General features: G+C 35.7%; 2 protein-coding genes across 6 annotated transcripts in view; both read right to left on the bottom strand.

Moving 5' to 3' along the window:
* Positions 1 to 1738, bottom strand: part of DCK (deoxycytidine kinase) — a 118218-nt gene extending 116480 nt beyond the window's left edge. For 4 of the 5 annotated variants that reach the window (XR_016393318.1, XM_089912025.1, XM_089912026.1 and 1 more), the window contains exons 1-2: positions 1643 to 1738; positions 1372 to 1411 (exon numbers count right to left, since the gene is read on the bottom strand). The gene's annotated coding sequence lies outside the window, so the exon portion shown is untranslated. The remainder of the gene's footprint in view (positions 1 to 1371; positions 1412 to 1642) is intronic. The other variant, XR_016393319.1, reaches the window with a different exon arrangement.
* MOB1B (MOB kinase activator 1B) overlaps positions 1447 to 16982 on the bottom strand; it is a 60052-nt gene continuing 44516 nt past the window's right edge. Inside the window, exons 4-6 of the mRNA XM_022599403.3 lie at positions 12705 to 12838; positions 10275 to 10438; positions 1447 to 7658 (exon numbers count right to left, since the gene is read on the bottom strand). Coding sequence (XP_022455111.1) covers positions 7581 to 7658; positions 10275 to 10438; positions 12705 to 12838 — 376 coding nt within the window. The 3' untranslated portion in view covers positions 1447 to 7580. The remainder of the gene's footprint in view (positions 7659 to 10274; positions 10439 to 12704; positions 12839 to 16982) is intronic.

Genomic DNA, 16982 nt, shown 5'->3' with positions numbered 1-16982 from the left:
AAGTAGTGGTTACACGGCCCCTGCATTTGTGTACACCAACCCAACAACTTCTGTAAAAGGATGTTTATCAACTTAATAAACTTGCTTATAAATTTCTACTTGCAACCTTCATTACTACCTAGAAAACAGAAGGATGCAGAAGCCATCATAACAGCAAGATTGGGAGAGTGCTTCCAGCAAGTCTGAAGTGTGACAGCAAAATAACATACTAGCACGGCATAGGAGCAAGCCAGCAGCCCTATATAGCTCCTTAGCAAAGGAACATATATTTTGCTGCATGCTTGTAAAGGCGAACTTAAGTCATCAAGAAAACATGACACTGTAATCATTATGCTGTTCGTAACAGTATCTGTGAAGCATGGCTGTTTAAGCATTAAAGAAATAATTTAGAACCTTTGTTACCAAAATGCATCATTCCATACAATATTATATAGTAAAGAACCATATAAATTCAGTACAGTAGAAGCAAATGAACCTAATTAGCAAAACAGTTAATTTTTATATGTGTATATTTCTTTACATACAGTAGACACTTTGTACGTACTATATATGCATAATAACTTTTTTTTTTTTTTTTTTTTTTCTTCTGTACGCGGGCCTCTCACTGTTGTGGCCTCTCCCGCTGCGGAACACAGGCTCCGGACGCGCAGGCTCAGCGGCCATGGCTCACGGGCTCAGCGGCCATGGCTCACGGGCCCAGCCGCTCCGCGGCATGTGGGATCTTCCCGGACCGGGGCACGAACCCGTGTCCCGATCATCGGCAGGCGGACTCTCAACCACTGTGCCACCAGGGAAGCCCTAACAAGGTATTTTTTATTAAAGCATGCAGGCACAGTCCACATCAGCATGGACTAGCATTTTCTACTCCTAGTCTTCATCTCAAATACCAATTAGTGACACTGGGCAACTATGGCTACTACCATCAAAATATTCTCAACCTAATGGTCTAAACACAATTTCCTCTAAACATAAATACCTCTAAATAATGATACTCTAAGAATACTCTAAAATACACATTTCCTTTTGGAACTTAGGTATCAGGGTAAAATGAGGATTCTCCCATACTGTTTATTCTTTAATGGTCTGTAATGAAGACAAAATATTAGATAAAAGCTTAACGGAAAGGTGAACAAATAATTATTTTCCTAATTATTCTCATGGTAATAGTATATTTAAAGGAAATAAACAAAACCACTGGACTCAAGGTCGAGCATATTTGGGTTTTCACACCCTAGTGCTAATCAGTGACTTCTATAATTTCTAAACTTTAGTTTTCTAGTATAGAAGACACTGAGCCACTAACTTCCAGGGTTGTTGTATTATAAAAAATAATGCCTAACAAGTTTTAAATGTTCAACATATTTCATATACCTTCAATATTTCTCTAGGAATCTGTACAGTGTGGGAACACCTACAGCAAAAATAAACAGTAATGCAAAGTCAGGATTCATGGCCAAACATAACTATTTATTATTTTTTTAAATAGACATTCAGTTTCTTCCTTTAAAGAAAAAAAACCCTAGAATTTAAATATTTCCAATCCCATGACATACAAGTCTGTATACATTATTTACATCTCTCAATTAAAACATATTACAGATTTTCTGACATTCAGTATCCCCTTTTATTTTTTAGTTCTTACCACACTACATGGTTTGTGGGATCTTAGTTCCCTGACCAGGGATAGAACTTCAGCCTCCAGCAGTGAAAGCGCCAAGTCTTAACCACTGAACTGCCAGGGAATTCCCTCAGTATCCCCTTTTGAAACAAAAACGAGAAAACAGTTGAAGTCTGATCAAAAGTAACTACAATTTGAGTAATCTTGGCACAGTTTACAATATAGCCCCCATGTTGCATTTCATGTTTTAGATTCAGCTACTTTAATAGAGAGAAATTGTCCATCTCCATTAGAGCAGGATCCTGTCTTACTCATTCTCTGCAACAGTTGCACAGTGTGAATGCTGCCTCACGCTTCCATTTATGGCACTGGCAGTATTCTGGTTTTGTCCTCAGAAATGATTCTATTAAAACTTTAAGTATTCTCATGTTTATTGTATTCTCTCTCAACCTAGATCTCGTGATGCTGTTCCTAGATAATTTTTAGTAATAATGTATAGGGAAAGTTCAAATAAAACAAATTTAAGTTTTCCCCACAAGATTAGTGTCCTTACCACCCTAGTAATGCATGTACAAAAATAACAAATACAATTTAGTGGCTGTAAAAAACTATTTCCCCTAAAAACAGTTATCTCTGCAGAACAATTTAAGGAGAAAAGTGTTCTTAAAATGAAAATGCAAGAATCTATTTTACAACTTGCACAATTAAGTAAACAAAATAAAAATGAAAACCTGCAAACCTGTAAGAAACACCCACACATATAAGAATTTAATAATATATAACAGAAATTAAATATTAATAAAAGATTTAAATTTATATCTCTAGTAATCTCAGCTTCAGTGATGTAGTTTAAAGAAAGCTATCAACCAAAACCAACCAAAAATGCTTATGTAAATTGTATCATCCAACACTTCAGGTGCAACCTATGTATTGACAGCAATCACTTCAGAATCACTAACAGTGAGGACCTATATAATCAATCTGTTTTGTTTTTCGTCTGTGTGTGTGTGTGTCTGTGTGTGTTGTGAGATAGGGGAGAGAGGAGTATATGCAAAGTCAACACCAGTAAGGAAGTAATTTACCTCCAAGGAGAAGGAGATGACAAGTAAACATAAGCTTGGAAAGGCCAGTGATTTCACTATCTTTGAGGATTCTAATCCAAATTTTTCTATTGTGTAGTATTATATGCAGAAAAGGAAATTTGTATCACACTTGCAAAACTGAGAGTACTCAGTATTTTAATCTGTATTTTCTCTCTTTTGTCAAAATTTAAGTATCAGTTCAGCTACAAGTGGCAGACATGGAGCACAGTTTTATACCTTCAAAATGAATTTTTCTCTATAATTAGCCCATTAGGAGAGCCTCAAAAATTCAAATTGTCTGCAGTCAGAATTGTTATTATATCTTAAAATTAAACTTTTCCATTAAATCATGAAATAGCTTTAGCTCTAAACAGTTATCTCATATACCATTAAACTGACAGCTCAACAACTGTAATTCCTATGGTGAAACTTAATATTATGACAAAATGCTGATATTTAAATCATTTTAGGAGCGGTCCGTATAGATCTAGAATAGTGTTTCTAGGAATTGGTATATTCTTTAATATCCCAGATAAGTTTCAAAATAAGTTAAGTTTTCCTCTTGGTATGCAGTGACATTTTCAAATATACTTCTTGTCTCATATCTTTTAAAAAGACATTCAAAATGTTATAAATCACATATGAAATGATTATACAATTTGAAATATTTTACTGTGACACACAGACTTAAATTCAGCATAATTAATATATAAACTGTATTCCAAATTCTTTTTACAATGATCTCCAGTCTTTAAATTCAAATTGTTCATTTGCGTGAAAATAAGTTTAAAAAAAAAAAGCATGGAGGTAAAGCCTGCTGCTTCCTTAAGCTACTTCTATCTTAAATATTGGATCCATTTTTTTTAATATACCTTCAATCAAAACTACCCTACAGTACTCAAGATATAATCCAAAAGTTATCAGGAAAATGGACCAAAAATAGAAAATAAGAAAAAGACTTTGGTTTTTTAAACTATTATATTTAACTGTAAGGTAATTAAACTAAATTAAAAAAATAAAACTTGTACATCCAAACAATACTGCCTACTTCAAAGCAGTGACATCAGGAAACTATTTTTTTATTAAATGATGTTACAAATCAGTGCTCAAAACATTCTCTTCTGCAAATTCAGAGCCTATGGCATATTCTTTTGAACTTCCTTAATAGTTTAGTTCTAAGAAAACAGCCAAAGTAGAGTTGTTTGGGTGAATGAGATAGGTCATATTAAGCTTCCAGAAAAGTTTTCGGTGCAACTGAAATGATAAAACAGATTTTCTTGCATAGTCACAAACCAATTCTCAAGGCATCGCTGAAAGTGTTCTAGAAACATTACACCTTTGCAGCATAGCTGGAATAAGTAGTGCTCCCAAAGAAACTACTCTGAAGATCAACTCTCATTTGAGATGTTCAAGGTATGACATATTTATCTTAAAAGGAAGTCCTACAACTTAATAATTTTATCTCACATATTTTACCATTTCAGTGGTTATCAAAAACTCTCTCAGAGAGGGTGTACACAAAGGTATAAAAGAAATCTGTCATTTTGCTATTTTCCCCTAAGCAAGGAAAATGCTAATACATAAAATGCAGTGTGGTGCTTACATGTAAAATATAAATATCCACATTATCGGTAATTCCTGAATATAAGAGATTGTAGTGCTTTATCTTTCCTGATAAGCCAGGCAGTACCTCAGTCTGCGACATATTATACACTAAGCATATCTTTTCCTACTTAATTTTATGCTGAACATTTAGCATTTAAAAATGACAAAGGTAGGAAGAGATAGCAATCTAAAATCTTTCAATTTAAGGTAAACTGACCTCCAAAGCCTCTACAAGCTAACACATACTTAATGTTTTAGTGCAGCCTAGTGCCATGGTTTTTATGGTAAACAGAATAATCAAGCCAGTAAATGAAAGCCAGTAGCACCACCTACAGCTAATGGAAAGATTTTCACTCTGTTATTAATTTCTCTCCACCATCATTACACCGTCATTTAAAAGAATTACTAAAACTTGCTTCCTATCAACATTTAACCAAAGCTTTGTGACAACACTATGTTAACTTACTACTTTATATTTTATGCTTTCATCAGCAGATGAGAAAACCAACTTCTGCTTTATATCTCTGTATGAAGAGCAGGGGGGGAAATCATTATCCTGGTTATTTACAAATTAAGAAATCTGGAAAGAATCCAATAGACATTTATAAGCAAACTATGTTGTAAAACCAAGATTTGATCCTTATTTTATAAAAGGCATCTTACTAACGCTCCTGGGAACCAAACGAATCAAAGCAGCTTTTTATTAAGTCAGTTATTTCTCACATGCTCTGGTGTTTCCCTTTTTGCAGCCATGTAACACCATGCACAATGCCAGGCCTCTCCCTGGGAGAATGTCTCTACTTTGTTACCATATATATACACATACATATTTCCTTACTTCCCAATACCTCTGTTTAAAGGAATACTCAGAAGCAGGCACCTGAGATTCTGGCACAGTGATAAGAAACTCCTATCTACATAGAGTGGAAAAGTAAGTCCGACTACTAAACATTAATTTATAATAACATTTGTACAGTGTACTACTGTATAAGGCTTAAATGAGCAAAAACAATGTTTCACTTGTCTCTCCACACTTGGCTATTGCAACCCCTTTATTACTAGGTTGATATGAAGTCAAATGCAGTACTGGAAGACTATTTGAATAATCATGTTTCATCTTCCTAAATAGATGGTACCCCAAATCACTAGATGCCAGATTTTGTTTCTGAATCAACCCACAGTGGCTGATATTATATATTTGGATACTAAAAGATTTGTTTTAAGGAAATCAGCTAGTTCTCATTGCAGTTTATAAATAAGTATGACCAATGAATGTCCAATATATTTGCCTCTGCCAGGCTCTCCTGTTACTTTCTACTGTTGGTACTTGGAGAATGATTGCTAGAAATGAGAAAAAGGCAGTTCCTACTGATCATAATTGTAATGGCAGTAAATTGTATCACTATTCTACTTGTTAATGGCAAAAACAAACTGATTTCATTTTAGATTCTTTTCTACTGTTTTTAGTCTATACAATTTCAGAGTAAGATTTCTATTCTACAAGGAAAAAGGTATATATTCCTAACAAAGGAAGAGTATATATTTCTAACTGAAGGAAACAGATTTACCAGAAATGACAAAATTAAAACTGGAAGTCTAAAAAGGATATTTTGCAAGAGTAAAACTGAAGTAAAAAATGTTAACATTTATTTTAAAAACTAAGTTTCTGGGGGCTTCCCTGGTGGCGCAGTGGTTGAGAGTCCGCCTGCCGATGCAGGGGACATGGGTTCATGCCCAGGTCCGGGAAGATCCCACGTGCCGCGGAGCGGCTGGGCCCATGAGCCATGGCCGCTGAGCCTGCGCGTCCAGAACCTGTGCTCCGCAACAGGAGAGGCCGCAACAGTGAGAGGCCCGCGTACCGCAAAAAAAAAAACTAAGTTTCTGAACTTTTTACTTATGGGAATAGTTCACCAGAAAGTCATAGCAAAAAAAAAAAAAAAAAAATGTAAAAGTTAATTACTACTTTAGCACTTTCATTATCTGATATCACTGCAAAGAAAGATTTCCTTTCACAGTGGAAAAATCAGAAGTCAGAATGTTTCAAGTTGGGCCTATAACAAGTAAAGAAGGTACTGTATCATTTTAAAATGACAAACACCAGCTCCATTCACTGAATGGAAATGCTGTAAAGTGATCAATTTCTCCAAAGTCCTTAAATTCCATGTTTATGTCTATATCTAAAATTAGTAATTTATTTTTAACTTCTCATGGAAGTTGATTCCTAAAAGGAAGTCTCTAAGACTTTGCTTACAAAATATTGATTAAAATATTCATGCCATTCTATTCAAGAGTTTTGAGAAAGGACTTTCTTGAACTTGACTCCCTGTACTTAATCCCATCTATAACGCACCATTCAAACTAACCCCCCCTGCAAACAAACACACACTCCTATCACCTCCTCTTCAAAGCAGAAGGGGATTCTGCAGATTTATGGCTCATTTGGCAATTGCTAAGAAACCTCACAGTTCAGCATCATCTCTGAAGATGGCAAACCTATATATAACCTGAATTTTTACACCTACAGTGCAGTTAACATGTAGAAAGAAGCCAAAATGTAATCGGTATTACATTTCAACATCTTCAAGTTTCAATATCACAGATATCAAGAGATGGAAAAGACCTGCTTGTAGAACTTTAAGCATCTGTTGAACAGAATTACTATCAATATCAAAAATAATTAAGAAATACTAATTTTTATGCTCTACATGCACACCTTTACAAACTGTGTTTCTTTAATGTAGTAAAAGCTGGAGATCACCAATTTAGGTAAACTATGGCTTTTATCAATAGGTATTTTGAAACATGCATCAGTAAGTGCCCTGGGTAGTAATCCTAATATTGTTTCAAGCCCTGTTCAGTTCTATGTCTGTGCTTTGCATCTCAGAAATGAGCCTGCCAAGGCACTTAAAAACATAAGACTTTTGGGGACTTCAAAAATCAACCACAATTTACACAATGGAGAACCCCCATCCATCAGCAGTCCAATCAATAAGCATTTCTTTCAACATATAGTATTATCAAAAATTCCCCAAGTTAGAAAAAATACTGTATGCCACTAAGACAAAATTTACCCCTATCAACTGAATAGAGAATGGTTCTTGCCTTCCTCTAGCCATAGTATATGGTTTCATTTATTCAGAATAAAGAAAAAGGAACCCAAACAAGCCCCCCAGACCTAACATAAAAACAACCAAGATAAAAATAAAATAAAACAAAATCCAAATGCACTCCACACAGCTTCATTTGAGGAATAATTTGCACACATCTGCATTCTTTTATCTGTCCTTTGAGGTGAGTTTTTCGATCAGTTCCTGGAGTGGTGCAAGTTCTCTTCTGTCAATAAGGTTGAATTCCTATGTATGACAAAGGCAGAAGAAATACCAGAAACATTATTTACATCTCATTCCAAAACAGATTTCCATTAACATTTGTTGGAAATTAGCTTTTAAAGTAAATAAAAGTCAAATCTTTTTTTCAAGAAAACTTTTTCTATTCCCTACCTCTGTGTCTTACGCAAATCACTTAACCACTTCTGATATTATATTTTACATCTGTAATAATACTAGGGTAAATTACCTCATAAGATTATTATGGGGACTAAATGTGATACTGTATGTTAACCACTTCATGTAATCCCTGGCACAAAGTAAACGCTCAATAAATGGGAGTTGCTGCTTCCTGTTAAAAGGAATAACCAGGGCACCATTTAGATATAGTCAACCAAGCAGGGATCAAAAAACATCTCAGGCAAATTTCAGCATTATATGAAGAGTAAAAAAGTTAGTTTATGTTATTAACTAACATATCTTCAAGCTACTATATAATGTGGTATGAGAATAACATGAATAATGTGGAGTCCATAAATGATAAGTAAATCCTGTAAAGAACAAATAAGAAAGCCTGGATTTAAATTGTGCTTCTTTAGAAGTTCTACCACTGTCATTCTGAAATTCAATTATGAATAGATTTCCCCTGAACTATAAATTATAAGGCTAATAAAAAGTGGCTGTTCGCGGAGTGGCTAGGCCCGTGAGCCATGGCCGCTGAGCCTGCGCGTCAGGCTCCGCAATGGGAGAGGCCACAACAGCGAGAGGCCCACGTACCGCAAAAAAAAAAAAAAAAAAAAAAAAAGCTGTTGATACTTCTGATCTTTTGATATTCTGCCACAGTGGGGCATTCTGAGGTCACAATTTCACTCATTTATTAGCATCCATCACGTGCCAAGCACTGCAGTAAGTACTAGGAAGGCATTAAGGGGCACTCAATAGCAAGTCTACCACTAAGACTTGCAGGGTCTGGACCAATAGCACAAATGGATATATATCACATGACTAAATTACTGTATTTTACATTAAGCTAATATATTGTTATATATGTTCGATTCTCCTACCTTAACAAACACACCATAGTAGCCAGGAAAGCAGATTCAAATTTAGAATTCTTAAGACTCCTCAGTCTACACTGGAAAGTAGTGACATGAGGAGAGCCAGTCCCTGGCCCTCAGCAAACCTCCCTGATCTACCAAACCACAGCTCCATCCTGTATTTCAATGGGTCTCACATGCAGGAGTGTGGACACCCTGACAGGCTTATAAAGGCAATGTCCAAACACACTCACCAGCAGCTGCCATGCGGCTATCCCTTAGGTCTGGCTATCAGAGATATGACCTTCCCTTAAAAGTACAGACCAAAGGAAAAGATCCATGCAAACCCTGGCAATACACTTGAGACCATGTGGGTAGGGAGTTCTGAATCTCAGGTATCCAAGCACATACCAGAAGGGATCTATGTAGGTATGTTCTTGGCCCTATGGACTTCTCACTCCATGCAGGAGTATGGGCAAGGGCCAGAGCAGAACTTCTAAATTGTGAGGCCCAGGGCAGAGGCCACTCTCACTCAAAGAAGCGGTAATACTGTATAACTAATGGACCCACCTTTAAGAAGGTCACAGTGTCCTGAGATGTAACTAGGCTCAGATGTGGTAAATGCAACATATCAATTCCTTACTATTTTGCTAGGAGTTGGGAGATACAGTGTACTTTAAGATCATATAATAAGGTAAAACTAATAAACCTTCTGGTGGGAGAATACCCTCTCCCAAACCACTAAAACCTCAAGCAATCATGTTCTGCCTAAACCAAAGCACAGATGCAAATTTTAGGATAACATTTTGTTTCTATTGGTGTCTATAGATGGGATACCATAGTAAAATAATTGCTCAGGGCAACAGTTTTGGCAAGTTACTATCTCCTAAAATTTGTTTATATAGGTGAAATTAAGATACAAAATGTGTATCCCCATTATGAGGAGTGTGTATAGAGGGAAAATAAACACATTTTTCTTTGTGGAGATGGGGCATGGGAAAGGTATTTATAAGTTTATGCCCACAGATATACAAAAACAACACAGATTCAAGCTTTGGACTTCTCCTGCCTACCATCTCTCTCTTCTCCAAACTCCACCGAAAAACAGCTGCTCAGCTTCTGCATTTCTACCTCTTTTTCACTCCTACCTTTTAGTTCTCTAATTATTATAGCAGGACAAGAATAGCCTCACTCCTTTTAGTCTACATCTCTAAGGCCCATTCTCTGAGAAATAAAGAGAGAAGGAAGAAGAGGTCAACTAAGGATTCAGATCAAAAGTTAATGGACCTGGCTTCCCTGGTGGCGCAGTGGTTGAGAGTCCGCCTGCCGATGCAGGGGACATGGGTTCGTGCCCTGGTCCGGGAAGATCCCACATGCCACGGAGCGGCTGGGCCCATGAGCCATGGCCGCTGAGCCTGCGCGTCCGGAGCCTGTGCTCCGCAATGGGAGAGGCCCGTGTACCACAAAAAAAAAAAAAAAAAAAGAGAGGATGAAGACTAGAGAGATATAGCAAATTTTATCCTGACAGTATGGATGCAGTATTCACCCCATAACTCTGTAGATAACTGCTTTTTCTGAGCAAAAAAGATCTCCTAATCCAACTTACCTGGACAAAAAAAATAAAGTGCTTGAAAGATGTATTGAGATGTGCTTCCTCCTGCAGCTGGATCACAGGGTCAAAATGCTGATGATAAATGTGAGCATAAACCCTAAAGAGGCGTTTGAGTATAGTTTTTGCCACAGACATGAAATTCTTCGGAAACGGGACACCTAGTAAATAGATAAACAACCCCCTCTATTAACAAGAAGAGAACAAGGCATTATCAGCAAATGGCAATATAAATTACCAAGACAAGGCTGAAAATAAGAAGTATTTATGAATTACTACTTAAAATACCCATTGTACTTTTCAAAAGTTCTCAACATATCATGAATGAAAATAAACTTCAATGCTTCTATGGAATAAGAATTTGTCTTCAGTTTAGCCCTTTAGGCCTCTAATATACCACCACTTTACCAAAATGAAACAAATAAATGTCTAAGATGGTAATGGAGCTAAAATGCATATTCAGATCCTCAGGTTTCTTATGCTGAACACAAATAATGTATCACTATGTTTAGTTTTGTTTAAAATGCCTGCAATACATTTTCAGATTTTTTTTCTATGGAAATTATTTCATTACTACACCAGGTCTACATTTACCCTGAAATTAGCTGCAGTCTCTGCTCAATTAGGCTTGTTTTATGAATTAGAGCACTTTTACAGCATTAAATACAAAACTAGGAAAATACAAAAGTCTACATCCTTTGTTAAAGGGGCTAAATGATCCAGATTGGCAAAACACAAGGCAAATACTGGTACTACTGGGTTCAATGTCATCACATTGCCTACTGCCCATTTAAAAATATTATAGATCACAAGAAAACATAAGACATTTTGGGGTACATAAGTGTCTCCCAAAATGAAGGGACACTATATAAAATAGTATGCTTACATTACACACTTCAAAAATGTCAGTGTCATGAAAAGACCAAAAAAGCCTGAGAAATACACATATTCCACATTAAAGGGGGCTAAAGAGACATGACACTGAATGAAAACAAATGTCAAAGATTTTCTTTTGCTCTAAAGGATATTATTGGGAAATTTTGAAAAATCTGAATAAGATTTGTAAATTAGACATGTGTATTGTACTGGTGTTAATTTCCTGATTCTGACAGTTATACTGTGATTTTTCTAAGGAAATACACATTGAAGCACATACAGATAAAGGTCCATCATAATTGCAACTTACTCTCAAACAGTTCAGGAAAAAGAAAAGAATGTGGAGTGGGGAAGGAGGGAGAGAGAGAGAGAAAGCAAATGTGTTAAAATGTTGGCAACTAAAAAATCTGGAAGAAGGATACATAGGGATTGTTTGCACAATTCTTACAAATTTTCTAGAAGCCTGAAATTGGGTTAAAAGTTAAAAATTATATTATGAAGATAAAAGATAAGATGAGGGCACTTATCCCAAACCATTACTATGTATATAAGTAATGCAGTCTTGAAAAATAGACCTTTTATTACAAAGGCTCCAAAGTAGTTAAAGCATTCAATGAATGTGTTTAAAACAAGCCATAACAACAGCAACTATTTTTTTTTTTTTTGGTACGCGGGCCTCTCACTGTTGTGGCCTCTCCCGTTGCGGAGCACAGGCACCAGACCCGCAGGCTCAGCAGCCATGGCTCACGGGCCCAGCCGCTCTGCATGTGGGATCTTCCTGGACCGGGACACGAACCCGTGTCCCCTGCATGGGCAGGCGGACTCTCAACCACTGCACCACCAGGGAAGCCCAACAGCAACTATTTACATTGCTGTCTCCTCCACTATATCCTTCTCCCCAAAACTAAAAAAGCATAAAATACAGTCAAAAAGTTGAAAAAGAGCAAATTCTTAATTTTTTCAGAAAACACAGTTGTAAGGAATTTGACACAGTAAAGTCATATGAACTGTCTAAATGTAAATAATTTCCACTTGAAAGGTCAGCCCTTTAAAAAGGTCAGCATATATAAAAGTCACTCAGTTGATAACAGGCCAACCTGTCAAATCTTGTTTTCTTCTCACCTAGCCTGATTTCACAGCCTGCAAGGTTCACACCGTGGGTCATGAATACAAATGCCCTCTTTGCCACAAATATAAGGTAAAACGGTTTTGAAGTCATATAAGCTCCCTTCCTAAACAAGAAATGGATATGACTGCAGCAGATGATACTGGCTGCTTACCCAATGACCAGTCTCTTTTTTCCCTAACACAGGCCAGATTTGTTACTATCCAAGATATACCGATCTTCTTACTGTTTAAAATTATAGGGAGGTTTACCTAATGTTCATGATAAACTTGGTATGAAAAAGATAGACACTTTCAAGTACATAAGATTAGCAATATTTTGATAGGTATGGTAATTTAACATGGTTCCTGGAATAGAGAGGCAATAAGCCCTAGAAACGCATGAAATTAGATAAATCATGATGGATCCCAGTTAAACAATTATACCAATTTTTGATGGAAATAATGTCTCATCATCCAACTGGTCCTGAACCCAAGTCATCAGGTAATCAATGTACTTTGGTGCAGAGCACTTAATAGGCTTCTTTATGTTTGTTCCATCTGCCCAATGATACTCATATCTGTATTGGAAAGATAAAAAGTACACAGAACATCAGTGTATACCTATATATAATGTGTAAGTTTTTATATTACATATATATGTTTATTAGGAATGTATTCAGGATGTGTTTTAATCTCTTCCTCCAAAAAAAGATTTTTTGCATTTGGCACTTAAATTTAGCATTTTAAAATTGCTATTGGACTATTTTGCATTTATCAGGATACAAACTAAGCAGATCCCACCAAACCCATTTTTTGTGAGCTTTCCTTCATACTTAGCAGTTATATTTTAGAATCACACATAGTATAAACTGCTATAGTAGAAACCCTAAGTTTACTTCCCACTTCTATGATGACCATCTTTAATCTTTATGATTATTGTTTTCTTCCTCAAAAACCGTTTCTCCTTACGCAGTACAATTCTTTTTAACTTGGGGCTTTAAATTTTGGGTTAAGACTAGAGAATGATATGGAAGCATCTAAGTAAGATTAATGAAAAAGATAATGATTCAATATTTGAGTACATTTGGTTGAGGAGCTAAACATGCCTTTGAGGAAAATTGGCAACCCAAATAAAGATGCCTATAGTATCTAGGTATTAACCAGACACTAGCCTTTGGTATAATAAACATTTAATGTGCACCTACCATGTGAGTAATACTGTGTCAAGGAATACTGTTCTTGAACAACGGACACTAAAATGAAAGACACTTGAACAACGGACACTAAAATGAAAGACACTTTCCCTGTTCTCAAGGAAAAAGACTAGTAGAGAAGAGACTTGTAAATTAGTATGTAAAAACAGTACAACAGAATGCTAATGGAGTTAATTAAACAAACACACACACATACAACCACAACCTGATTTTTTTTTTTTTTTTTTTTTTTTGCGGTACGCGGGCCTCTCACTGCCGTGGCCTCTCCCATTGCGGAACACAGGCTCCGGACACGCAGGCTCAGCGGCCATGGCTCACGGGCCCACCCGCTCCTCGGCATGTGGGATCTTCCCGGACCGAGGCACGAACCCGTGTCCCCTGCATTGGCAGGCAGACTCCCAACCACTGCGCCACCAGGGAAGCCCACACAACCTGATTTTTAAGACACGGAATAAGCATGCAGCTGAAACTCCATGTACAAAATTATCTAAACTGAACTAGCATTTAGTTTTTTAGTTTCTGAAGGTTACCTCTGCCACTTAGCTTCTCTCTTTGAATCAATTGTGTTTTTATAATCTTGTCCCAGAGTTTGGACTAACGTAATGATAGGTGATTAAGCCTAGCAAAGGAGCTGGAAGAAAATATAATGGAAAAATACTACAGGGTATTTTAAACAATGAAAAGTATCTTGAGATAGGATAACAAGGATGCTTTCTATTTAATCATAGTTTCTTACACTTGAACAGTAAATCTTAAACAGGATACACCTGAATAAATATTCTGACAGCATACCAACCCTGGGAAACAAGGATGAATGTCAAGTCTACTTTGAAGGTCTCCAAGAGGAGATTCCCCAACATTTCTTGGCATCCTGTTCCACTATTTAATCACTTTCACAGTCAAGATATTCTTCCTAACATAAAACAAAAGTCTCAAGTGTGACTTAAGCCTCTTCTTGTTTGAGCCTCTTAGGAGACAGAGAACATGAATGGTAGGACTTCTGGCCATCCTTACTTAGTCTTCATTTAAAGACAGGAACTCATCCATGTTTTTTCCCTTATGTTATGAAGCCTCAATGTTTTTGCATTTCTCTCACAATCATGTTTTTCATTTTGTTAATGATTCTCAGGTGTTCCCTATTTATTTTTAAATGCAGAAGTCAAAAGCAGGCACAGTAAACCAAAAAATCATTTTCAATATCCTGAAGCTTTATAAACAATACTAATATTCAATGTCCTAAGGTTTTTTGAAAAATAAAACAACTGCATATTGCTTATACTCCTAGAGTTTATAACTATGATTCCCTGATTCTTTCCTTTTCTTTTGTCACGTTTATACTTAATGATGACTTCATATTCTAACTCTATTTTACACCCACTGCTTTTTTTACTCCACCTTTGACAGACCATTGTCTTTGAAATTTGTTTCTGTCATCATGGTATGAACTTATAAACTACAAATTCCAAAATGTTCATTTCTTGGTTAATAATGATAATAAATAGTAACTGAGAAACCACTTCAAGAAAAAAAGTGCAAAAAATACTAACAGGTGGGGTCTAAACAACATGCTACCCAGTAACCAATGGGTCCCTGAAGAAATCAAAGAGGAAATCAAAAAATACCTGGAGACAAATGAAGACAAAAACATAACGATCCAAAATATATGGGATGCAGCAAAAGCAGTTCTAAGAGGGAATTTTATAGTAATACAAGCCTACCTCAGGAAATAAGAAAAATCTCAAATAAACAATCTAAGCTTATACCTAAAGTAACTAGAAAAATGGAACAAACAAAACCCAAAGTTAGAAGGGAAGAAATCATGAGGAACAGAGCATAATTAAATGAAATAGAAACTAATAATAATAATAAAATAAATAGAAAAGACCAATGAAACTAAGAGCTGGCTCTCAGAAAAAATAAACAAAATTGATAAAACCAAACAAATAATATCAGAAATGAAAGAAGTTACAAACAATACCACAGAAGTACAAATGATCATAAGAGATTACTACAAACAATTATAGCCAGTCAAATGGACAACCTAGAGGAAATGGATAAATTCCTAGAAACATGCAATCTCCCAAAACTGAATCAGGAAAAAATTGAAAATATGAACAGATGGATTACCAATAATGAAACTGAATCAGTAATTTAAAAAAAACCCAAAAACTCATAACAAACAAAAGTCAAGGACTGAACAGCTTCACAGGTGAATTCTACCAAACATTTAAAGAGTTATATTACCTTCTACCAAACATTTAAAGAGTTATATTACCTATGTTTCTCAAACTATTCCCAAAAAATTGAAGAGGAAGGAAAACTTCTGAACTCATTCTATGAGGCCAGCATCACTTTGACCAAAATCAGACAAATCACCACATAAAAAGAAAATTTCAGGCCGATATCACCAATGAACATAGGTGCAAAAATCCTCAACGGAATATTAGGAAACCAAATCCAACAATACTTTAAAAGGATCATAAACCATGATCAAGCAGGACTTATCCCAGGGATGCAAGGATGGTCAATATCTACAAGTCAATCAACATGATACACCACATTAACAAACTGAAAAATAAAAATCATATTATCATCTCAACAGATACAGAAAAAAGCCTTTGACAAAATTCAACATCCATTTATGATTAACAAAAACTCTCAAAACAGTGGGCTTAGAGGGAACATACTCAACATAATAAGGCCATATATGACAAACCCACAGCCAACATTATACTCAATGGTGAAAAGCTGAAAGCATTTCCTCTAAGATCAGGAACAAGACAAAGATGCCCACTCTCACCATTTTTATTCAACATAGTATTGGAAGTCCTAGCCAAAACAGACAAAAAAAGGAAATAAAATGAATCCAGATTGGAAAGGAAGAAGTAAAACTGTCACTGTCATTGCAGATAACATGATACTATACACAGAAAATCCTAAGGATGCTACCAGAAAACTACTAGAGATCATCAATGAATTCAATAAAGTTGCAGGATACAAAATTAATACACAGAAACCTGTTGCATTTTAACACACTAATAGTGAACTATCAGAAAGATAAATTTAAATGATCCCATTTACAACTGCATCAAAAAGAATAAAATACCTAGAATAAATCTAACCAAAAAAGTACAAGACTTGTACTCTGAAAACTTTAAGATATTTATGAGAGAAATGGAAAAACACACAAACATATGGAAAGATATAACATGCTCACAGACTGGAAGAATTGTTATTTTTAAAATGACCATACTACCCATGGCCATCTACAGATTCAAGGCAATCTTTATCAAAATAAAGTGGCATTTCTCACAGAACTAGAACACGTTAATTCTGAAATTTGTACAGAAACATAAAAGACTCCAAATAGCCAAAGCAATCTTGAGAAAGAAGAACAAAGCTGAAGGTATCACACTGCCTATTTCAAACAAACATACATATAGTATACTATAGCTATACTACAAAGCTATAGTAATCAAAACAGTATGGTACAAGCACAAAAGGAGAA

Source organism: Delphinapterus leucas, chromosome 5 (assembly GCF_059928025.1).
Source record: "Delphinapterus leucas isolate spDelLeu-1000000601 "Yukka" chromosome 5, BTC_Dleu_Yukka2, whole genome shotgun sequence".
Classification (NCBI taxonomy): domain Eukaryota; kingdom Metazoa; phylum Chordata; class Mammalia; order Artiodactyla; family Monodontidae; genus Delphinapterus; species Delphinapterus leucas.
This window is presented reverse-complemented; position numbering and strand designations above follow the sequence as displayed.